Source organism: Sceloporus occidentalis, unplaced genomic scaffold (genome assembly GCF_023333645.1).
Source record: "Sceloporus occidentalis isolate IW3139 unplaced genomic scaffold, rSceOcc1.0.p SCAF_6, whole genome shotgun sequence".
NCBI classification, from domain to species: domain Eukaryota; kingdom Metazoa; phylum Chordata; class Lepidosauria; order Squamata; family Phrynosomatidae; genus Sceloporus; species Sceloporus occidentalis.
The window spans coordinates 31,988,712-32,013,439 of NW_028316986.1; the positions used below are offsets into that span (position 1 = coordinate 31,988,712).

Sequence of the window (24,728 nt, forward strand, 5' to 3'; positions counted from 1 at the left end):
GAGCAAATGTTTCCTCCCCAAGCCATTTCCCAGCCCAGTTATCTCTGGAGGCAAGACGCAAGAAGAATGAGCAGGACATCCTTTACATCCTTGGTTACATGCCCTTCAGTTTTACCCTCGATGTATCCACAGGTCATATTAAAATCCAGATTTTTGTCCCTAAAACCTACTCTTGACTTATTCACGAGGTTGACCTATACACGAGTATATACGGTAAGTCAGATTTTCTTACAATAACAGCAGCATTTAACAAAAGCTCATTGTATAGAATTTTCTTGTGGCTGAGTAAGATGGTTCAGTTTCTTATCACTCACTATGCTGATGTTATAAAGCATTAAAAGATATCTAATGAAAATATTCAGGAAATCGCTTGAACCTCATGCCTGATGTAAAAGGGCAGAACTCTTTAACTTTTCATTGTATCAGAGATTCTGAGGAATCTCATATGTTGTCTGAAAAAAGCAGGTGGCTTTACTCTGTTGGAAAGAAGGAAAAGAAAAAAGGAAGAGAGGGAGGGAAGGGAAATAAAATTAAGGGTGAACTCTGTGATTGACTTATCCACAATCATTATCTTTCTGGCAAATCATTTCTTTAAGGAAATGATGGCCTAAATCCATTTGCAAGTCCTAATAGAATTGAGCCATATCAATCCATTGATGGATAGCTCCATTGATTGTATCAAATTTCCATTGGCTCATAGGGATTTATTCTAATAACAATTTTCGCCAGTAAATCTTATTATTCTACTACTTACTTACTTACTTATCAACTGTGGGTTAGATCTGGACTTTGACCCCCACAAACCTCTTCCATATACAGAAGGTTTGTGATACAAAGAGGATGCAGTTTTCAACCGTTCTTCCCTCTGTCTTGAAGTTCCAGGATACTATAGGTTGTAGGAGGGGGATCAGAAAAATGGTCATTTGCAATGTCTTTGCAGTACAGTTAGAAGGCCTGCCCAGGTGGAACTATGCCAGGAGCAGAAGTAAACTCTGGTTCCAACATCATACTTTTTTTGTGGCCAGTAATGTGAAGAACAGGTGAAACTAAACCACACTGTTTGTGAATGCCTTTGCAGAGAAGCAGGAGAACAACTTCTGTGTGACTCAAGAAATTTAGATAAATGAATGAGCACATCTCCTTTCAGAATATTATATGATTTGTAGGTAAAACTTTACCTATTACTTATTGGTAAAATGCTTTCTTTATACCACCAAAAACTAGGTTTCCACAAAAATAGTAATTGTAATGCCTTTTATATAGCCCTAATAGTTATTCTACAAAGGTTGCCAAAAACCCATGAGATGGCTGTCATTTTGTTAAGAATACAATCCAGATGTGCATCAACTGCTTCAAGTCAGAGGTTTCTGTGGGCTTAGATGTACTGAGCTCTGTGCTGGATTGTGATATCTGGATTTAGATCCCTTTGGATTTCAAAAGTTTTCCATTAATACTTTTTTCAGTCTGTAGGCACAAGGTGAAAATTGTTTTACACGCAGCACTGTTAAGACACTAATGGAGATTATACAATGGGTATCTAGGTGATAATTGTAATGCACATTCCAGGTGAATTAAATAATTTATCATCTCATTTTCCCTCATTTTTATTAGAAGATTTATGAAGACAATGCATATCAAGTCTCAAATGAAGAAAATGACTCTAGAGTCCCATTCTTACCTCACTGAATGCCTATTGAGGAAGCTGGAGCACTGCTTTGGCAGAATATATCAATTTTGTTTTGTCATTTCAGTTTGCGCGTATATTATTTACTATAGCTAAAGTTTGGGAACAAAGCTGATCTGTGAATAGAGTGATACTTTTGTTCTTAGAATAATTTGCTGTGCATATATTTTCAATATCATTTACAGTTTCAGGAAGGAAATTTGATGTAACTTTATAGACTCTGTGGTACTAAATTAAGGCGGTGTGTATTTTTTTTAAAAAAAGTTTTTAATCTCTTGATTATAGTCAATAAAGGAATTACATTTTTAATTTGATTTTACTTCAACTATTTTTCTTTCTCTTTCTTCTTATGAAAGAAAGTTTTTTAAATAGTGCATCTACCAGTTTACTCTTTTGAGTCTGAAAAGAAATTGTGGGAAAAGGCCTTTCAGACGTTGTTTGAACTATATATATTTTTAAACAACGTATTTTGCCTTGAAACCCACCGGGTGACCTTGGGCAAATCACATGCTCTCAGCCTCAAGGAAGGGCAATGGCAAACCTCCTCTGAACAAATTTGTCGAGAAAACGCCATGAGAGGGTCACCTTAGAGTCGCCATGTTAGAAATAACTTGAAGGCACATAACAACAAAGTGTTTTGCAGTGCAATCCTATACTTATCCATTCAGAGATGAGTCCCACTGAGTTCCCTGTAACTTGTTCCTGAATAAGTGAATATAGGACTACAGCCCTACAAAAAAGAGTGGGCTTTTCCAAATTGGCCAAAAGCCTCAGGATTTGGCAGGAGTTATAACTTGTTGTTGTTGTGTGCCTTCAAGTTGTTTCCAATTTATGGTTTTCTGAGGCTGAGAGTATGTCTTTCCCAAGGTCATCCACTAGGTTTCCATTGCTGAGCAGAAATTAATTTATTAATTTTTTTCTGAGTATCTGTACATCTTTTCTTGTCAGAGTGTTTATATCATGAATTTCAGGTACTAACTGCAACTCTTTATTCCCACTGCAGGGTGGGGTTTTTCTTGTCTGTATTAGAGTTTCCATTACAGGCTGTTGTGAATATCACATGTCTGTATCCATAGTACTGGTTCCTCCCTTTATATTTGTAGAGATTCCCACTGGTAATGTTTCGAATGGGGATGTAACCTTTGCCACTGGGGTTTCTTGCTAACTTCCATCATTACATTTCCAGTTACAAGACTGAATGTTTCTTTTTTCACTCTTCTTTTTAGAGTTGTCGTGTTAAAGGGGTACAACCTGATCTCACTTCAGCACTGAGTATACAAATCTCCCTTTTAAAAAATCAAGTTGAATAGACAGGGATACTAGTACAGTGGATACCAGGGGAGGTATTGAGTTAATGGAGAGTACAGGGGAGGTATTAGGTTCATAAGGGATGTGGTGGCTTAGGGGTTAAGAGGCCAATTCTGATGATCAGAAGATCAGAAGGTTGGCAGTTCGAGGCCTGAGTTCTGCATGATGGGGTCACTAATCCCTGCTTCTGCCACCCTAGCAGTTTGAAAGCATGCAAATGCAAGTAGATAGATAGGTACCACTTAAGTGGGAAGGTAACAGCGTTCAGTGCAGTCATGCTGACCACATGATCACCAGAGCAGTCTTTGGACAATGCTGGCTCTTTGGCTTAGAAACGGAGATGAGCACCACCCCATAGTCGGTTACAACTAGACATTCATGTCAAGGGACTACCTTTACCTTTATTAGGTTCATAGTGGAGGTGACAGGAGAGAAATGTGACAAGGGAGAGAAAAATTGTTGAAAGAAAACATCCAGATTGAGGATAATGGGTCAACCAGCAACAAACTAGGGCCAAAACCCTGGTATGTTTGAGGAGGCAGGGTGGCTGGATGTAGGAACTGCAACAAGCATTACAAGGCATGAAAAATCTGACAGAGAACACTCTATATTGCAATCAATGAGAGTGGAGCTAAAAGACGTTTATGTGTACACCATAGATTCTCACTTGCTTCTGCCCTTTCCAGAATATCTACATACTATAATACTATACACTATACATACTATAAAGAGCTGTCTTACCCTTCTTACCCAATTGATTTTTAAAAAGTGAATGTTCCAAGGCACCAGGAAGCCCTGTGCTAACAAGCTTAAAAGGAAGAAAGTCCTTACAGCTCCAGAAGACTCCAAAAATGATCAGGTCTCAAGGATACTGTTGCCACTCTGTTTGGAGTCACTACCTGTAGTCTCTCTTGTCAGCACAGAAGAACAAATGCTTGTCATACATCCTCCAGTAACAGAGTAGGTTGAGAAGGCAGTGGTTGCTTCTAGACTCACACTGAAATAGGAAAAAAATTTAACTGGAACCTGGGTGTATTTTCCAGTAGCTAAGGAGAAACCAAAGAAACAGACAGGTTTATCCTTAGCCCTCCTGTCAGTGGTCCAGTTTTGCAAGATAATAATAATAATAATAATAATAATAATAATAATAATAATAATATTATTTGTATACCGCCCTATGGGAAACCAATCCGGGCGGTTGACAACAGTAAAATATGAAATACAACAATTAAAAACACTTTATCCCTCCCCCCCTTAAGACAGTATTAAACAGTATAACATATTAAAAACACAATATCAAGCATAAAAACAACAATTAAAAACTAAAACCCCTGATCGCTGCAGATTTCAAAGGGTCCTCACTGTGAAGCTGGAATACAGTTAGTGGACTTCCACAAATGTCAGGAACATCTGCTGGGTGGGGTGAAACTGAAATAAAGAGATTGCTCAGAACAATAAGAGTTGTTTAATCTGAGAACATTGTTCTCTGAATTCTCTCCATTAGGTATGACTGCAACCTGGACAACTAAAGGGACTCCCAACCATATAGTAGTGATGTGCAGATCCCCGATACCTTAAATCGGGGTTGTTTTTAGCCTTGCTTTGTTGCATCCTACTGATTGGAGTCACACCTTGTCTCAGTTCACTTCTCTAAACAGAGTTGAGAAAACCTTGTTTGCAGTTGTGGGACTGAGGACATCCAAGAATTGGATTAATCATAGCATGTTATTGACTTGAAAAAGTTAAACATTCAGCAGTTTTAAAAGAATGAAGTTTTGCTTCAGTTTTATTCGTTATTTAATTCATAAGATTCTGCCCCCAAATATCTCTTTGCTTCACAGATGATCAATGCTGTTATGGCCTGGAATTGACTGCCCATAGAGTAGATTGTCTACTAACACTTATTATTATTATTATTATTATTATTATTATTATTAACCTTTATTTATGAAGCGCTGTAAATTTACACAGCGCTGTACATGCAATCTTTTTAGTTAGATGGTTCCCTGCCCTCGGCCTTACAATCTAAAAAGACATGACACAGAAGGAGAAGGGAGTGGTGGAGGGAAAGGGTAAGAGGTCCAGCAGTTCTTCTCTACCTCCAAGGCCTGGACCAAGGCAGATGGACTGGAGGGAGAGCTTGGCTTCATAATGGATGGTTAATCATTTTCCAGGGAAAATACATACTCTCAAGTAGGATGAATACATATAAAATACATAGCAATACAGGAAATGATTCGATAAAACAGACAACAAAAGAACAACAAAAAGCAAGTGACAATTATGCAATGCCTGGGAAGGCTTCTCTGAACAGGATGGTTTTCAACTCCGTTTTGAAGCTGGTTAAAGAAGTGATGGCTCTTGCTTGTGGGCGAAGAAGGTTCCAGGAGTGAGGGGCAGCAAGTGAAAAGGGGCGAATCCGGGATGGGGCAGAGGAAATCCTGGGCTGAGACAGCAGACCTTGACTACAAGAACGGAGGGCCCTGGTGGGAAGGTGAGGAGAAAGAAGGTCTGATAAGTAAGGAGGGGCCAGTCCATGGAGCGCTTTAAATGTCGACAGCAGGAGCTTATACTGAATGCGGAAAGGGAGGGGGAGCCAGTGAAGGGAAGCCAACACAGGAGAGATATGGTCAGAGCGGTGAGTGGAAGTGATAATGCATGCAGCTGAATGCTGGACAGAGGTTAAAGGACGGGGTGAGAAAGAGGAAGCCCAGCCAGGAGGATGTTACAGTAATCAAGTCGTGAGATCACTAGGGCATGGACCAGGATCTTGGCAGTGGAGGCGGAGAGATATGGTCGGATTTTGGCAATATTGTACAAAAAGAATCTACAAGCCTTGGCTGTGGTCTGGATCTGAGGGATACACGACAGAGAAAACCAAGACTGCGGGCTTGTTGGACTGGTTGAATAGAAATGTTGTCCACAGAGACAGAAAAGGAGTGTTGAAGGGTGGGCTTAGGAGGAAAGACAAGAAGCTCTGTCTTGGACATGTTGAGCTTCAAACGCCAATGGCACATCCACTGTGAGACAGCTGTGAGGCAAGATGAAACTTGCTGTTCAAGCCTTGGAGAAAGGTCAGGGGTGGAAAGATACAGCTGGGTGTCATCGGCATACAGATGGTAGGAAAAGCCAAGAGAGCTAAAGAGTTTTCCTAAGGACAGTGTGTAGAGAGAAAACAGAAAGGGACCCAGAACAGAGCCCTGGGGGACTCCAACAGATAAGGGAACAGGAGAAGAAGTCTGGCCCCCTGCAACTACTGCAAAAGATCTGCCAGACAAGTAAGATCTAAACCAGTCGAGAACAGAGTCTGAGAACCCAAGGTCAGAGAGTATATCAACTAGAAGACAGTGATCAACAGTGTCAAAGGCAGCAGACAAATCAAGAAGGATGAGTACAGAGTAAAGGCCATTAGCCTTGGCCTGTAAAAGGTCATTCGAAATCTTAGTGAGAGCTGTCTCTGTGGAATGCCTTTGGCGGAAACCAGACTGAAAGGGATCGAGGATGGAGTTGGCTTCAAGAAACTCAAGACAGCGTGAATAAACAACCCGTTCCAAAACCTTAGAAAGAAAGGGAAGAAGAGAAATCGGACAATAGCTAGACAAAGAGGAGGGGTCAAGAGAAGGTTTTTTCAGAATTGGGGAAATGAGAGCATGTTTGAAGTCCGAAGGGATGGAGCCTGTAGAGAGAGAGAGATTGAAGATATGGAGAAGCGAGGGCAGAAAGGAGGGAGCTATAGAGATTAGAAGACGAGTAGGAATTGGATCAAGAAAACAGGTTGCAGGTTTGGAAGAGTTCAGAAGTGTAGATAGTTCATCCAAAGAGGCAGGAGGAAACACAGAAAATTTGTTAGGCGAGGGCGATAGAAGATTAAGAGCAGAAGAAGAATCGGGGGAGGACTATCTCAGAGGGAATAGTGGAAATCTCGAAATAATTAGCAAAGTCATTAGGAGAGAATGATGAAGAGACAGAAGTTCTGTGGATATGATGGACTGTCAAAATGAGCAACAAATCGGCCCTATGTCAAATCAAGCCTGAATTCTCCCCAGAAGCCAAAATGTCCAAATTGAAGCTATTGTACTTTGGCCATATCACAAGATGACATGGCTCATTAGAAACAATAACACTTGGTGAAGTTGCAGGCAGTAATAAAAGAGGAAGACTATCTTACAGGTGGATAGACTCAGTCAAGGAATCCACATCCTGAGTATGCAGGATCCGAGATGTTAAATGCAAAGGCACATTAGATATCTTTAACAATAAGTGTCATTAGGTCCCATACAGGAATAGGTTACCATATATCCTGATATCACTGTGCTGAGTGTTTTCTCACCCTATCCTACTGCCTCTTATATGCAATTCCATCCAAAGAGGGAAATCTGAGCAGTTTCCAGCAATATTTTTGTTCATGAAGCTGAATAGATTGGCATAGGACAGGCTCCCCTAGTGTGATGCTATTTATGTGGGTTCTAGATTACAATTCCTATCAGCCCCAGGCAGTTGGCTATTTATCAATATCAGTGGTGATGGCACTGCAAACGTATGGGGGTAGTGATGAAAGCTAAAGAATGCTGGCATAGAAAATGTTGGGTTGCGCTTAATGTCTGAATGCTGAAGGGTTCCCCCCACCCAGCATTTTATGCATTGTTTCTTTTTGCTTCTTCCTCCCTTGTTTTTAATTGTCATTAAGCTGTCATGTGCCTGTAAGATCAAGTTAGAATCCACAGCTAGTGGAATAAATATGAAGGATGGAATTCTTCAGTATTGTGGTTGCTTCAAATGCTTGCCAACGCTTTGCTTTTTCTTCCAGGGCTGTGACTCCCAAATGAGCATGTCAGAAATGTCCTGCAGTGAAAGTACCTCCTCTTGTCAGTCTCTGGCACATGGCTCAGCTCCAGAAATCCTCGTTGGACTGCTTTATAATGCCACAACTGGAAGACTAGCAGCAGAAGTGATAAAAGGCAGCCACTTCAAAAACTTGGCAGCAAATAGACCACCCAGTGAGTGGAATACATTTTTTTATCCTAATACTTCTGCACTTGGGGGGATTTCACTGGTGGGGACTTCAATCCTATCATTTAGTCTTACCCAGTCAAACCGAAATAGTGCAATCATCAGCTAATCTGTTTCATGTTTTATATTTCCAGTCATTGGGGAAACGGCAGAAATCTAAAATTCAAAATATCAGTTGTGATTTGACAAGTTCCTTTTTAATTTTTCATGACTGACTGACTAATAAATTGCCTTTATCTTAATGATTAATTACTAAACTATTAATGCCTCATACCACAGAGCCAGTATAAAAAGTTCTAATGTATTTTAAAAGTCTGTACCACTGAATGTTTATGTAAATGTGTTGATACTGCTTTAAGGATATTCATATAAGAGTTTCTAAGTGTGTGAGAGTTTAAGTGAGATCGACATGTATAATTTAGATTTGATATTCCCAGTGGTGGTATAAAAATAATTATTCTTGATGTCGGGTATCAAGTATATGGTGCTCTGTGCATTTTTGTGTAAGTGTTTCAGAAATTATAATCAAATAAAAAGATGGCCTTAGATGGAGATAAACATGTCTTTGTGGACTTGTAGGGGTTAGATTATTGAAACAGATTCATGGATCAGATGAACATGATGGTAGCACTGAAATTTATTCCATGGGAGCTACATCTATATAGTCTGGTTTAGAAAGGTTACAAAAATTCACAGGAGTACTTGGACTTTGAGGAAGCTAGACGAGAAACTAAGCTTGATACTTAATAGGCACTGTTGCCATGTAATATTTAGGCCAGTGGTGGTGAACCTATGGCACGAGTGCCATAAGTGGCACTCAGAGCCCTCTCTGTGGGCACACACGCCATCACCTTAGCTCAGAGTTCACCAGAGTTTGTTACTAGGAAGTCAGAGGGACATGGCACTTTGCGATAAATAAGTGGGTTTTGGGTTGCAGTTTGGGCACTCAGTCTCTAAAATGTTTGCCATCACTGATTTAGGCATTGTATATGCTCGATTATAAGTCAGCCTTTCATACAACTCATGGAGAAGTTGAGGGAAAAACTTGGGGACATGTAACAAAGGATCTAAAGGATGCAGGAATGGAAAACAGTGCCAAAAAACTTACAACATTTATGTATTTATTTATTTATTTCTATGCCTCCTTTCTGGCAGAAAGGGACCCAAGGCGATTCACAGCAGGCATAATTGTTTGTAATTCCAACAGGCATACTGTTTGTGCTTACTCTAAAAGCTGGATGGAGTTGAGAGGAGGTCAGTACTTCTAGAAGAGATTATACTCTTGCCCTTCACCAGGGATTGGTTCCTCTTTTATATGAGTTAAAGTATAGTACTTAGATTGCCTCATGGATAAGTTGACCTAGTTTTTTTGGTTCAATTTTTTAAATAATCTTTCTAGTCTTATACAGGAGTATATACCACACATTTGCAATGTCACTTTGTTACCCCCCCCCCAAGGGAGTATGTTCCACATGTAATGATTACCTACATGCCATGAAACATGTTTTAGAACTGGCATTGGCAACTATTTGGAGCAGGGGCCATTTGCTCCCAGGCCCCTAGGCTACAATATCCTATAATAACTAAGTACCATTGTTTTCCACCGCACTCCATCTCAAAACGGTGACAAGCACGAAACTTCCTATCACCATTTTGAGAGGGACTACAGAAGAAAACAAATATATTTGGCAGTAGTACAAGCACTAGTGTGTTTGAAGGGATGGGTGGAGGTATTTTTGCCTGTTTTCATGCATTTGGAAGGCTTTCTGCATGGATTTGAGGCAAAAAATTGCCCGAAAATCATGCTGATTTTAAAAAAACACTAGGGGACTGGTTGAGGCTTGAGAGACCACAAAAATGGGGTGCACACAGCCTGCAGGGTGCATTTGCCCATCCTTTGTTTAGAACCTAGCACAGAGCTGCCACTTTCAGCAGCTGTTCCTTTCCTGAGCTCAACCTCTAGGTCTAACCTAGAAGCTATGCTCAAGTCTGACACATAGATGTTTCATGTTCATCAATAATTTTATTGGTCATTTGTGGCTGAGGGTCAAACTGTTACTTTTACTCTGTGGTTAGCAGGCAGGCAAACATTAACTAATCCTAGGCATAGGGCAGCCTAATTTTCATTTTAACCATAATATTTGGAGAGGAGATGTCTGATTCTTCCTTCCTCAGATGTAATCCCATCAAAGAGGCCACCAGGCCTCATGCTGCAGTTATTCTTAGAAAAAAGTCTCCCTTTGGTGCTAGAGCTAATTGGAGAGTAAGGTAGAGTGTCTAACAGTATTGTGGTTGGGGAAGGAAAAATGAAACCTCCCTTGCCCTATGGTGCAGTCCTGATGAAAATCACCTTTCCTTTTCTTGAATTGGTTATTTAAGAACACAAACCACAGAATTATGTTTCACCCTTAGAAACACTTTTGGGGATACACATCCTAGTCTTTTAACCACAACCACACAAGACAATTTCTTAAAGTTTCAAAATGTCCTCAATTCAAGTAAATTGAATTTACAGCTAAAGAAATACAGCTAACTAGTGTCTACAGCTACAGTTGTCAGTTACAAAAACTCACAGGAGTATGCACCAGGGCTGTTTACTGTGGCCCGTCTCCTCTTCAAACTCTCCAAAATGCCCCTTTTTTCTGGCTAAAATGAAGTGAATGATTATATTTTATGCCACCCTATAAGATATAAGGGTGGGATACAAGTAAAATCAGTATTAACAGAGTAAAACAATTTAAAACAATAAAAATAATTTAAAGAGACAAAAAAAAAACATATTAAGCAAGTTGGCAAGTTAAAAACTGGTTAAGAAGGTTAAAACAGTTTAAAATCATGTGCATAAATATTTTGGAATGAAACAACTAGGTCCTAAAGTGAGCAGCTAATTTTTAAAAAGTGGGGCATAACAAAGCTGGCCTGAGTGCTAGTCAGGCCTCCAAAAGGAGAACTTTCCACAATCGTGGTGCCAGAGCTGAGAAGGTCCTCTCCATGTCCTCACGTGATATATTAACCTTATTGGTGGGACAAAGTGAAGCTCCCCACAAGAAGACTTCAATCCTTTGGCTGGCATATATAGTGAAAGCTGCTCCTTCAAGTACCCTCAGATATTACCTTTCCTGGAAGCCTCCACCTTTTAAATACGTACACCTCCCTATACACACTGATAAATGTTTAGAAAAAACTTTTCCAAAACCAAAAATAAACTACTGTACTCCAGAATATGCAGAGCAACTACCTAATTCATTGGAATGGAAATTGAAGCACCATGTACACATCTCTGCTCATACTGAGTTGAAATGAACCAGGTAGTCCATGCATGCAGATGTTCTCTGTGTGCATCTGAGTACATACAGACCTGTGGACTAAGCAAGTAGATCTTTAATTTCAAATGTCCTTTTTCAAACCAAAGTAATCTAGGTTGTTACAAGGTTTTTTTTAACACAGACACACACCTATTTTAGCACTCTTGGAAAACGTAAGAACAAGAGGTTCTTGTTCTGTCCTGTTTATCTGCCCCACAATTTCATTTGGGATGGATCCATATTATATTTCAGGGAATCTTATATTTGGATCTAGTGCCTCCTTGCATACACAATTCTGTTATGACTGTTCAGGGCAGGACAGGGCACAGATTCTCATTCTGTACTTAGTGCCACCCTGATAATGCTGTTTGAGTAGGAAAACTGTGCTCTTGAAGAGCTATGAATGCACCGAAGAAGCTGTGGAGCTTTGGATAGGGCCTTTAAGCTTTGATCAAATGATCTTGCACATTAGTGGAACGTTTTCTCTTAAATGAATGATCCAGTAAAGTAGCACTTGACCTTTAGTTTGGCCAAGAACAATTTGTCAACCAAATTCATTTTTAATCCAATTAGCATTCATTGTGTTGTTTGTAATGTACACAGGGTGCAATTCAGTGACCACTTAACCCATTGTAATTCCATTGGCCTCCTCTTGTCTGAGGTCATTGAATTGACCCTTACTCAAAGAGCTGGAGTTTGCATGAAAAAGAGAAAGGTCCAAGACGATTCTATGAGTTCTAATTTTGTAGCCTGGCTTTTTTGCATAAATGTTTATGTCCTCTGTTTTAAACCCAATATAACTTAAGATATCTCATTACTTAAACAGTGTAATTTTTGCGTGAAAGATTACACAGTGACCTTACAAAATTCATTTCATTAAATTGTACCTGTCAATCCTTTTGTTCAGTCCCTTTCTCTAAACTGATTTGCTAAGGTTTTGTTTTCTTCCACTTCTGGTGAATAGTATTTCCTCTTAAACTTTAACCTTTGATCCTCTCTCACCCAACTATTGACATCTGGTCATTATTTCTTTTACTGCTTTCCACCCCCTGTTGTCAGACGGACTGTTCTGTTGTCTAAAACACTTGATAGGTGGACAGGTTTATATAATACGAGGTGAGTTCCTGTAGAGACTAATTGGATGTTGTCTTTTTCATGCAAAAGAAAGTTGCCAGCAGCAAAGTGCTCCACCACCCTCCACCATGCCGGTTCCTGACAATTTACATTAATGATCTTACTCTTATAATGGAGATATATCTAATCTCTGCCTATGGATGATGGTATTTCAAAGATCTGTAAAAGAAAAATGGGACAGATGCTTGGACATACAATTTTATTATAGTCTTCTGGCTTTAAAAATATTCCAACTTCATCCAGATATCAAATGGGTGAGGAGACAGAGAAGCCTGTTTCTTAATAAAGCATATACCCCAATACTAACATGCTGGAAGGTGTAAGTATAATTGTATTTTCTCAGGAAAAATTAAAAGCTCTGCAATAATGGGTTAATTAATTTATGGTCATGACCCAATGGCTCCAGTGCATATGCAAAACTTCACAGAGACAGAGATGTCTCTCTTCTTCAGTGACAGAGGATTTTGGATTACGTGTTAATATTTTAAGCATTGTTACAGCACTTCCTAAAAGCATTATAAAACAATGATGCTCTACTAATATATTGTTCTACATATTACACATATTTATACAAAAAGTAGGCAGCATGAAAAACTTTACTCAGATGAGTTAACATCAACTTTTCAATTCATTTTTATAACTTGGCATTTTAAATGTTCACGAATCTAAATTGAATGCAGACCACATCCATGCAGAGATCTGTTCTTTCAGCAAACATTTCATCATGAGTTCCCATGATGTATCACTGCACTCCACTCCCATTTTTTTAACTTGCACTTTGTTTATTTTTATTTCAGTTTTTATGCCTCTTGTTTACATTATCAGAAAACTCTGATCTGCTTTACAGTGTTGTGGCCAGTTGTGGCTTGCTAAGTGTTAATGCTACACTTGTCTGCTTGATGCAAATAAACAGGGGGCAATGGGTTAGAAGGATTATGACGTATACCTTTTAAGGCTACTTGATAAAAAATAATAAATTCAATTAAGCAAATATTGAAATCAAATATTTATCTCCTTGTAGTCACATTACTAAGTTTAGTCAATTAATCAAAATCCAGTATGGTATACATCATAACCTTGAAAGGTACTCTGCTGTATTGTGGTTGAAGACATTCTTTGTGGAAGATATCTCATGTATCATATTGTTTATTTTATAGATACATTTGTTAAGCTGACATTGCTGAATTCCATGGGTCAGGAGATGTCCAAATGCAAGACTTCCATCCGAAGAGGACAACCAAATCCAGTCTTTAAAGAGACCTTTATTTTTCAAGTGGCACTGTTTCAGCTTTCTGACGTTACACTCATATTATCTGTGTATAATAAACGCAGCATGAAGCGAAAGGAAATGATAGGCTGGATTGCTTTAGGTCTGAACAGTTCTGGAGAAGAGGAACTAAACCACTGGACTGAAATGAAGGAATCCAAAGGACAACAAGTATGTAGATGGCACGCACTGTTAGAATCTTAATGCATAGTTGTGGCACCACAGAATATCAGGAATCAGGATTCAATTATGCTGCCCTTTAGAACTGAAAGGTGTTGCAGAAATTACAGATTCAACATTCCAGTTTAACAAATGCACAAAATGCTGCAGAGCAGAATTAACTTTTAACACTGTCACTAAAAACATTACTGATTTCAGGTAAAATGTACCAGACACAGAAGGGACAGCAACCCCAAGTCCTTATCATGATGCTTTTAAGTTTTGTTTTGCCTCTCATCATCTTTAGTTTTTTTTTATTTAAGTTACAAGTATTTTCTGTAAATCCTCTATTTTTGCAAAATTCTTCCATTGTGTTGTTCTCATTTTTAGTGGTGCTATGCTGTATACTAGATGACCTGTCACAAAGCAGTTTGAGGGAGAAAGGAACAGTCAAATGGTGGAACAAAATATAATAGGAGAGAAAATGTATACTCTTGGCTTCTACATTAGTAGAAGCATTACCTTTTTCCCCCTTAGTAACTTAACATTTCTGACAGTTTAATTTTGAAGAACACTAGTGTCGCTATGCAAGAGCAGCCCTGCATACTGACTGCTTATCAGACACACAAACAGCTCTTCTGTAGTGCTGTTCTAGGCTGGAAATTATTTTTTCCCACAGCAAGCTAAAATTGTTTTGAAACAGGAATAGCTGTTCATAGTGTGTATATACATCAGACTCTCCCTGATGATAAGCAGATTTTTAGCATTTTTTCAAAAGTTTATGAAACTGGTTTGATCAGAGGTAAGGATGAGAGAAAATATCTGTCTCAAATCATTTTAGATTGGGAGAGTAATTCCAGTGTAAAGTCTTTTGCATGCAGGAGCGTTTTATGCATGGCTTCTTTGGTTCTTAGGGAATTGCATTCCCATTTTTGGCATTGATCACATTTTCCTTGAGCCCACCATTGGAATAACATCTATATTTTGTCATTCAATGTTCACCTTTCACCATTCTGGTCATTTGAAGCCAAGATTGAAAATACAAGGATTGAAATTCTACTCAGCTAATCCCGCTGGAATCCTACTGAAGTTTGTATTTGCATCAGTAGCCCTTCTATGTTTTGAAACTGAAGGTGCCCTCAGAAGAACAGCTTCTAGTAGTACCGCCCTAAAGATGTTATCAGCTAGCACCTTTCCCTCCTTAGTGGATTATCTGGAAATAAAACAAGATGGACAAAGTGGTGGAAAAGGTTACAAATGATGGGCATCATTGTCTAACTTCGGTAAAAGCCTGCAGTGGAAGCCTTATCTGGAAGCACCCTGAGGGGTATTTCAAAAGTAGTCTGAGATGGGGAATGGGGTCTGTGATACTCCAAGTTAAAAATGAAAATGTTTGGCTGGATGAACACAAGTAGCTGGACACAAGTAAAGATGCCATGTTTTCCAAAACCCAAGAGGCTTGCAAACCATAGCTAATCAAGCATACTTTCTAGCAAATGCCTCTCATGGATATCAGTTGCATTTTTGGTTAGGTAAGGAAAATATGACTCCATCTCATAGCTTTACTAAAAGTTTCTTTAACTGGATAAGTTGATCTATAGATTAATTTGAAGCATTTCTTACAAACCTCTAGGAACATCCCAGACATTTAGGGAAAGAACTTGAGCAGTCCATAAAGCTTCAACACTGTGGTAAGCATCCATGTTGCATTTCTGATTGTTGTTACCACCAGCAGCACTGCCATGATCATTGTCAATGTCATCATCATCTTGTCTTGGAATAAAGCAACTTAATGAATTCTAACATTTGAAGCACACAGGGAAATACTTTAAGAGTCTCTTAGCTCAAAGGTTCTTGCAGTAAAAAATTGCTTCACCACTTTCTGTTTCAACTACTGTTAGAGTTCAGGGATGCTGTCTAAGTTAAAGGAAGGGTCTAATTTCCTTTCCTTCAGGATACAACTGGCATAATGACAAAGTAATATATCAACATAAATAAAGAAACCCCCAGAATATCTATTATTCTTATTTGAGGATGGAATCTGTATCTATTGTTAACATAGCCAGATTTTATGAATTTCTGTTCAAGTGCTGCTTTCAGTTATTATTTCTACATGAAGGGAGACTGCACAAAAGAATTTCTAAATTTTCTTGTTTATTTAAAATGAAATGATTTTTTTAAAAAATTATTACTTTAATGTCTTCACAATATTATTGAATGCCACTACGTTTGATATCGACATCCCAGTATTGCATGAATGGATACAAGTGCATTGAAGGATGTGTAATGTTTGCAGTCTCAGAATTCTTAACAACATCCTTTAAAAGTCCCACCTGTTGCTTTGAAATTGTTATTCAGTGCCTTTCATGTTTCACCACTTAAATTTATAACTATAATGTGATGCTGAATTGATTGATTTCAGACTTGAATGATTTTAAAGAGTTACAAAATGAATTTTCCTTCCTGTGTTGCATGAAGAGTAGGCGCAAGAACTGTAATATTGTTAAAAGAAAACTATTCAGGAACCTTTGCAAACAAAAATATTGTTAATAGCAGTACAATATAGTATATTCTCTCTAGTTGTTTCTTGTTCATTTTACAGTGCATCCTTATAAATATTTTGTTTCAAAAGTCCTCACTTAACTTTTTAGTTAAAATGGAGATGCTTCGGTTTGCTTGCATATCTGAAGCTGCAATTTCAAGGATCATTATTGTAAACTAAATCCTAATTGTTCTTTCCCACTAGAGTAGACCCACTATATCAATGCAAACTTGGTAAGCCACCACTTTCCATTGAACAACAGATCTACTGCATTTGGAACTGACAACTAGATTTAGCCCTTTCTACTACTGAATTTAATGAAGCTTAGTTCTGAACAAACATGTTTAGGGCTGGGCCATAAGACTTGCACTGTCATAGTGCCTTTAAGACTGGGATGGATTTGTGCAGGGAAGTAATTAATGAATGAACTATGACTTCATGAAGATGTTCCTAATTTTTAAAAAGTATTACTATGTTTGTTATTATGATCCAGGAAACTCTTAATTCAGAAAGTTGCCTCACCAGAGTTGTACCTCTGTATATATTTTTCTCTTTCAAGTAAAGTATCTCATAGATACAGCTAATGAGTAATTCCGCTGGAAGGCGAGATAGAAGTGAGCTATTTTTTTTTAAAAAAAATTGTTTTTGTGCAACGATCTGTCACATTAATACCTGCCCTAATTTTCACATTGGTTGCCTTGTTTGGAAATGACCTTGTATACATAATTAGTTCTTTGCTGGTTTATGACTATAATAAATCTTTGATTTGGTTTGACATAAATCATTGGATGAGAAGAGAAATTCAAATCTCCCAGCTCTCCTCAGAATTATTGTACACATAACAAACTGAAGATTCAACTTGTAATCACAAAATTATATTTGTTGAAAAGAAAAGTATTTGGGCATATATGTAGGCTGTTTCTAACAAAATCTAAAAAGTCAGACTGACATAAGGTCTTGGCAATAATGCACTTTTATTAATGTGGTGATCATTACATTTATTTTTATGGTATTATTTAGGATGATATATTGTGGGTTATCTTTAGCAATTGTCTTTTACTGGCAGAAAGTTTTTTGATCTGTCAGAAAGTTTCATCAATAAAATATGGAGGGAAAGAATCACACAGACACAAACGTGCACACAATCTGTTGCAGGGTCCGAGGGTTTTGGGATGCTTTGGAACAATGTAAAGTGGCACAGGGACTACAGGACATGGGTAAATTAGCAGAAATTATCTTGCTGCCTGTTTCACCTACAGCAGATTCAGATGGATTAACAAATCTGCTCCAAATAGGGTGACATCATTGTATACAGTGTAGTGTGTAGTATCATGATTGCTGTCACTTTGAATTAAGCGAGGTCACATGTCAGTGGTAGTGCAAACACTTTGCATATATGCTGTCAGATGAATTGTTAATTTCTTAAACTAAGGGCATGTACATTTGTTCTTACATGTAATGATTCTGTACGATATATATACAAATGAGAAATCTTGCACACACCTAATAGTATGGACACAGGTGTTCAAAAACAGTGTCCATGCAGTTCCTGACAGTGTGTCTGCAACAAACACCTGAAGATATGGCTTAAGTATTCCTTCTGAGATGGGAGTGGAATCCATATTGGATATTTGTTACATTTGAGATATTCCCATTATTGCTCAGGAGGAAGGGGGTAGGAGACTCCTCTCGGAGACTCTAGAAATTTAGATTCAGGATCTTCAGCCTATCTAGCTGGCATTCTTAAAAAGGACTGTTCATCTATCTCCTTCGGCAGCTCATTTTATGCTGCTTGGAATTCACACTAGTTACTGGAAACCAGTAACAGGAGCTGTACTGCTGTTCATTCTTAAGTTGATTTGTGCTCATGAATGTTGTCCTTGTCGACTATGAAATTTAATATCCCGTATTGTAAGCCTGTCAAATCTGTGACCCTCTTGGCTATATGCAGCACACCATTTTAGCATACTGCAACATGGCAGGTGCTTAATGAATCCCTCTGGTTTTGCAGTTTCAAAATGTATTTCTTTGCAGTTCAAAGCAGCCTAGAAAAGCAGTGGGGTTTATTGAGCACCTGTTCTGCTGTGTACAGCCCAAGGGACTCCAATGTAACAGGCCTGCATTTGCATTGAGAAGCTTTCCTATAGGTAACACTTCACTGAATTTTTGACCAGTGACTGGCGCATGTGTATTTCAGTACAATATATTGTCACACACCTGATCCAGAAGAGCTTCAGGCAGAGGTTTGACTATGCCTTTGGCTACCTCTACCATCAAGGTAAGCTAAAAAAAAAAAGTCTGAAACATGTAATGTTTTAGTAACTGTTTTATTTTGCTCCAGTTCTACAAAAGTCTCCTTCAAGGTTGTTTCATTGGACCTTATCACATTAGGAAATCCTGCTGAGAAACGGGATTTAAATTAGAAAAAACCCACATATGTGGGAAGTTTATCAGACGACATTCCTGCAAACGTGAAATAATGCTTCCCAAAAGTAAAAAGCTGCCATTTTTGTCCCTTTTGCCTTCGCTTTAACTTCATGTTATTTCACATTTGCAGGAACTTCGTCTGATAAACTTCCTGCATTTGTGGGTTTTTTCTAATTTAAATCTACTTTAAATCCGGTTTCTTAGCAGGATGTTGCTAGTGTGATAAGGTTCATAGTATTAGTTGGTTTGTGTATCTATAGGAATAAATGTGGTGACTTGTTTGGAAAAAAAGTATATGATTAGGTTTTGCAACAGATCCAGGGCTGGCCCAAGACACTTTGTTACCTGACGGAAACAGTGTCCACATCCAAGCAAGTCAAGGCATATAGTTCTCAAAACCAGCCAAATTATTTTGGCACACAAGGCAGAACATTCTACAAGTGCCTCTCCCCAACCCCAGCAGTAAAAATCAGATATAGAAAAAGTTAGCTTTTTGGAATACAACTTGCTGAATCATTCAGTCAATGCCCATGCCATCCAAGAGATTCTAGGAGTTGAGAAAACAATTTTTCCAAACTCTGGTAACAATAGAAAAAGCAACAAAAAACTATTTGCTGCTCTTTCACAACATACTGTTTTAGGGAGATGCCTCACCCTGTCTGTTGGTAATGCCAATCCTGATTATAAAGTAGTTCATATGAACTTGGCATTGTAATTGCTGCCATGAAGCTCCTGCTCTCAAGCTGTTCCCATGGTGCCCATGATGACAGAGTTATTTCCCATGATAACATTTCCTTCCCATCTTGGATGTATATGAAAAATATATATGGCCTGGCCTATCTACATTGATGATGATGATGATGATGATGATGATGATGATGATGATGATGATAGCTGTGTGACAAGAGAGGCAGTTAGAGGGTAATGGCATTTTGGGAGAACCAAACCAAGGATACTGGGTTGGATCAAGGATCTGCCTTCTGCTGACAGAAGAGATTTCCTGACAGAAAAGTGTCAAAAAGTGCTTCCATCCATTTGAGGTATTCCTCCTTGCATCAAAGTTCATCCCATTTAGCAGGGCCCTTCTCCAACACACTGTGGAACATTTTTAGGGTCCTGTAAGAGCTGTGTTGGATGGAAGAGTAAACATACTAAGGTGCATGCACCAGATATTTGAGTACTATCATCTTGATTAAAACCATTGCATGAAATTTCAGCCAGAGATTCCAAAGTTTGTGTGTGAAAATAGAAATAGGGTCCATGCAGTTCAGCTATATTTTCTTCTGAGTCTAATTGCTTGTTTATTTGTATTTTTAAGAAAAGACTGAGAGTACTGATTCAAGTTCTTATATAATGAGTTACATAGGGACTAGTAGACATCATAGAATGTAGAATAAGTCATTTCAGTGTTCTTGTTTTTGTATGCCTTGGGACTTGTTCTTGCTTAGATGCAGTGAGCAGTGGGACAACTATATATATTTTTTTAAATGCTAATGGCAAAGAAGGCCTTGCAGAGGTGGTTGCTCTTTTGATTGGCCTAAGAATCTGATTCTAGCTTGAGTTGTAAATACTAGGATCCGTTCATATGAATTCCAGTGTGTGCTGGTTGCAAAGAATCAAGTCATAGTATGAAAATGGAGGGACAGTGCAGACCAACCATTAAGGCTAGCCTGGGGGCAGAGTCGGGGCATGGCATCCATATGACGCATGCCCTGACTCTGCCCCCATGGCAGCGTGATGCCGCATGCTGTTCCACACAGCTCACGGCACCACAGCATTCCTCTGGCGCTGCATTTATATGACACAGTGCCAAAAGTGAGCCTTAAAGATGTGCCACCATGGTTATCGCACCCTTTCCAGGGCACAAAAAAGAGCCGCAAAAAGTGGCTCCTTTTTGCGCCCTGGAAAAGCTAGGGCGGGGCTGCAGCGTGCAGTTGCTGTGGCCTCGATCTGGGGAGGGTGGAGGTAGCTGCAGGTTGCCCCTTCAAGGGCAGTCTGCACATCCCTGGAGTGTCTGAATCCATCCACTTTTCTCCATGTTTTTGTATTTACTTGGCTTATAGCCCATCTTTCCCCAGGGCTATCATAGCTCAGCCTCAGAGTCAGTTCTCAGCTCTCACTAATAGCTAATCTGGGTTTTATTGCTGCTTGCTAGTGTGCCTTTTATGAAAAGAACAAAAGCTTGATGGTAGAACAAATTTTGCATGCAGAAGAATCTCAGTCCATTTAAACTTCAGTCCATAATCATTCTTGATCACAAATAGCAAGATTTAAGAAAGGGTCATTTTAAAATTTATTTATTTATTTATTTATTTATTTATTTATTTATTTATTTATTTGCAAAGCCATGTCAAGTACTGCATTGGTAATTCAGGCTTGATCATGGTGCTGATTGAGTTTGAGGGCTCCCTTTCCCAATGCTAGTTCAGCTTTGTAGGCTATCTCTATCTCCTCTCAGCCAGCCCTCATTTTCAGCACACTCCCAACCTTCCTCATGGCTCTATTTGTACAGTTTTCACTTTGTTCCACCACACCGGCAATTGTACACCTTTCGATCTGTAAATAAAATGTGTCAGGAAGAAATGATAGTCATGGTCACATGGAAGTGTCATTTGCTGAATAGATTGGGAAATAAAATCAAAAAGTCAGGGTAAATGTTGGACCAGGGATATGAGCCATAATAATGGAGTAGACTCATATTCTCAGTTTATTTTGGCTTTTTTGCTATTATTCTTGATTGGATTTAACCCACAAGAGAGGAGAGGGTGCTTGCTGGCACTTTACTGTAGTGACTAGTGTAATGACTGGCCCTTTTGTGAATGTTATCTACCGTTTGTGTAAGCCAAGCTAGCAGTTCAAAAGCATGTAAAAGTGCAAGTAGATAAGTAGCTACCCGTTTTTGGGAAAGTAACAGCATTCTGTGCAGTCATGATGGCCACATGGTCACAAAGTCTTTGACAACGCTGGCTCTTCAGCTTAGTAACAGAGATGAGCACTGCCCTTTAGAGTTAGACACGACTTGACAACCTTTTTAGCCATTTTGAACCATTGCATAAGAAATGAAAAGGTAGGATATAAAATCTTTAAAATGATTAACAAATGTAATAAACATAACAACAGGCAAATGAAATAAACCAACTACAGATCAAAGCCTAAACCCGTTTATTAGTCCCAATTGGAATGTAGCCATTGAACTAACTAGATTTATCTATGTGTTGATTGAATGGTTGGGACTAACCAACAGGATACCAGCCACTATGTGAATTGCTGCTGAGGTACAGTATGATTTTTACATATAGGAATTTTAATTTAATTTAACTTAACTCAATTTTTATTAAATTGTATTAATTTTATTAAACTGTCCTGTCTTCATTTAATTGGCTCTTTACCTTGTAGGAACTTGGAATGATGATGGCTAGCTTTGCAATACCTTTTAAACCATCTTTACCCAATCTGGTACCACCAGATGTATTGCACAGCAACCTCTGTTACGCTAAGCATATGCAACAGCTAGTTGTGCTCACTGGCAGAAATTAACATTCAACACATTTCGAAGCCACCAGACTATGGAAGGTTGGTTTCAGCACTTAGGTGATACATTTTATATTGCCAGATTTCAGGGTGATGGCTGAAGTTTCAGGAAATTTGCCATGCTGCTTCAAGGCTCCATATGGGGGGACAAATCAGGGTGAGTGCAGTGGAGTGGAGAATGTGTGGCTTTTGTCTGTGAGGTGGCTTTAAAGACTGTGAACCCATCAGCACCTATTTCCAGGTGGCACCAGAGCATTCTGGCTCACTGTGAAGATACTTGTGTGTGTGTTGCACTTGTGCAGCAGGGGAATTCAGAGACATATAGCCATGTTGGTCTGGAATATCAGTATGCAAAGGGATCTTGTTGCACCATTGAGACTAAGAGAGAGGGAAAAAGTGGTAACATAAGCTTTCATAGACTTAGGTCTACTTCCTCAGAAGTGTTCACTCCAGACCCCACACTTCTAACATTGCAGAGAGACACTGAAAATTGTTCACACCTAGAACTCTAATACAGTGGGCCCTTGATATCCACTGGAGTTTGATTCCAGGACACACACACACACACACACACACACACACACACACACACCATGGATACCAAAATCTGTGGATGTTCAAGTCCCATTAAATACAATAGATAGTGTAATAATGTCCCTTATGTAAAATGGTAAAAATCAAAGTTTGCTTTTTAGAATGTGTATATTTTTTTAACATTTTCAAGCCATGGATGTTTGAATCTGCGAATAAAGAATCTTGATGGGAAAAATGCGGGAGCTCAAGCTCATATTAGTCAACGGGTGGCAATGTGCACATGCCCACATGAGTGTGCTCATGAGGGGATGCTGCCATTGACTAATATGGAGGTGGGGGCACTCTGTGGGAGCTTCAATCCATATATGGCAATTGTATATACCTCTATTTATTTATGAGTGAATCTTGCCAACCTCAGTTAATGGCATGCACAACTACTGTTAAAGAGAGAAGCATACAACAGTCTGAATCTAAAGGCATCCTTCAACCCCAAGGTATAATACAATTTGTAGGTTCACACGCTAATGCAGTATATAATCTAAAATATTTCGATGTATGATTTCAGTAAGCTAAGCAGAAGGGGATTTCTTTTCGTCACCAATGGCACTGGACAACTCCCTTGTTACAAAGTTTGGGAGCTTCCCTGACTTAGGCTTTTTGCTCACAGACTGTGTATCTTTTGCAGATTATACAGGAAAAAGAATGGCATTTTGCTTCTGGGAGTGCTTTATCCTCAGGACTTAGTCAGAAAATCTAGTGTTCCCATTTTTTACATGATTTTCATACCTGTGCTACTCAGCCACATAGCCCTCTTATAAAGTAGGCATGTATTGACATTAAAATTGAAAATTTAAAACAATTGACTGAGTGTTTCACTTGTGTTTTTTCTTTTTAAAAAGTCCACATATTTTAAAAGTTTTTCACTACCACATATTTAGTGAAATGTAATATTTCCATGCATTTTACTTGTTTGTAGGTTCCCAAAGTTAATTTCTGAAACAATCTGTAACAGCAACAAGTTTTGACATGTTTCCTTTTAATATTGTCATTAAATTTTAACATTAATTGGAGAGCTGGAATGGAACAGAATAGACACCTCTTCAGATCAGATAAATATTTTTTTTATTTGCAAATCTGATCCAATGCTCCATAGCAAACAGACCCCTAAACAAACAGTATCAAAACTTGTATAAAAAACAAAATTAGATGAAAGATGTATGACTTTCACCCCTTGCAAACAACCCGTCCCATAAGAAGAGCTCTGCTGGCTCAGACCATGGGCTTATCTTGTACCCTTTGACATTCAGATGAAAATGCGGACATGAATGGCCAAACAACATCAGAGTATGGTTAAGATGGCAAAGGTTATAAATAAGGAAGAACAGACAAGCTACGAAAGGCTGTAATAGCTTTTGCCTGAGCCTAACTCTCCCACTGCTGAGTTAACTGAGTGCAAACTATTTTTGCACTTTAAACTCAGTTTGCAGCAACTGAGGTAGACTGGGATGAAGGGGGGAAATGAAAGGAAAAGAGAGAAACTGGAACATTTTAAAACCAGCTGAAAAAGTGGGACAACAAGCTTAATCAAGACGTATCCCTGCCAAATTGGGATAACTATACTATCTAGTCCAACATCTTGCTTCTCACTGTGGACACCAACATGCCTGTCTTGTTGTTGTGTGCCCTCAAGTCTTTTCCAACTTACCATGACTCTAAGATGGCATTTTCTTGGCAAGGTGCGTTCAAAAGGGGGTTGTCTTTGCTTTCCTCTAAGGCTGAGAGAGAGTGACTTGTCCAAGGTCACCCAATGGGTTTCCATAGCCACAC

At 38.8% G+C, this 24,728-nt stretch overlaps 1 protein-coding gene across 15 annotated transcripts in view; it reads left to right on the forward strand.

Moving 5' to 3' along the window:
• SYT14 (synaptotagmin 14) overlaps nt 1-16,540 on the forward strand; it is a 106,506-nt gene extending 89,966 nt beyond the window's left edge. For 4 of the 15 annotated variants that reach the window (XM_089529243.1, XM_089529242.1, XM_089529234.1 and 1 more), the window contains 3 exons: nt 7,800-7,989; nt 9,185-9,256; nt 13,599-16,528. In XM_089529243.1, the coding sequence (XP_089385369.1) occupies nt 7,800-7,989; nt 9,185-9,256; nt 13,599-13,912 (576 nt within the window). In that variant the 3' untranslated portion in view covers nt 13,913-16,528. Of the gene's footprint in view, nt 1-7,799; nt 7,990-9,184; nt 9,257-12,366; nt 12,424-13,598 lie in introns of all 15 variants that reach the window. The other 11 variants (XM_089529235.1, XM_089529236.1, XM_089529238.1 and 8 more) reach the window with 8 other exon arrangements.
• The last annotated feature ends 8,188 nt before the right edge of the window (nt 16,541-24,728 follow it).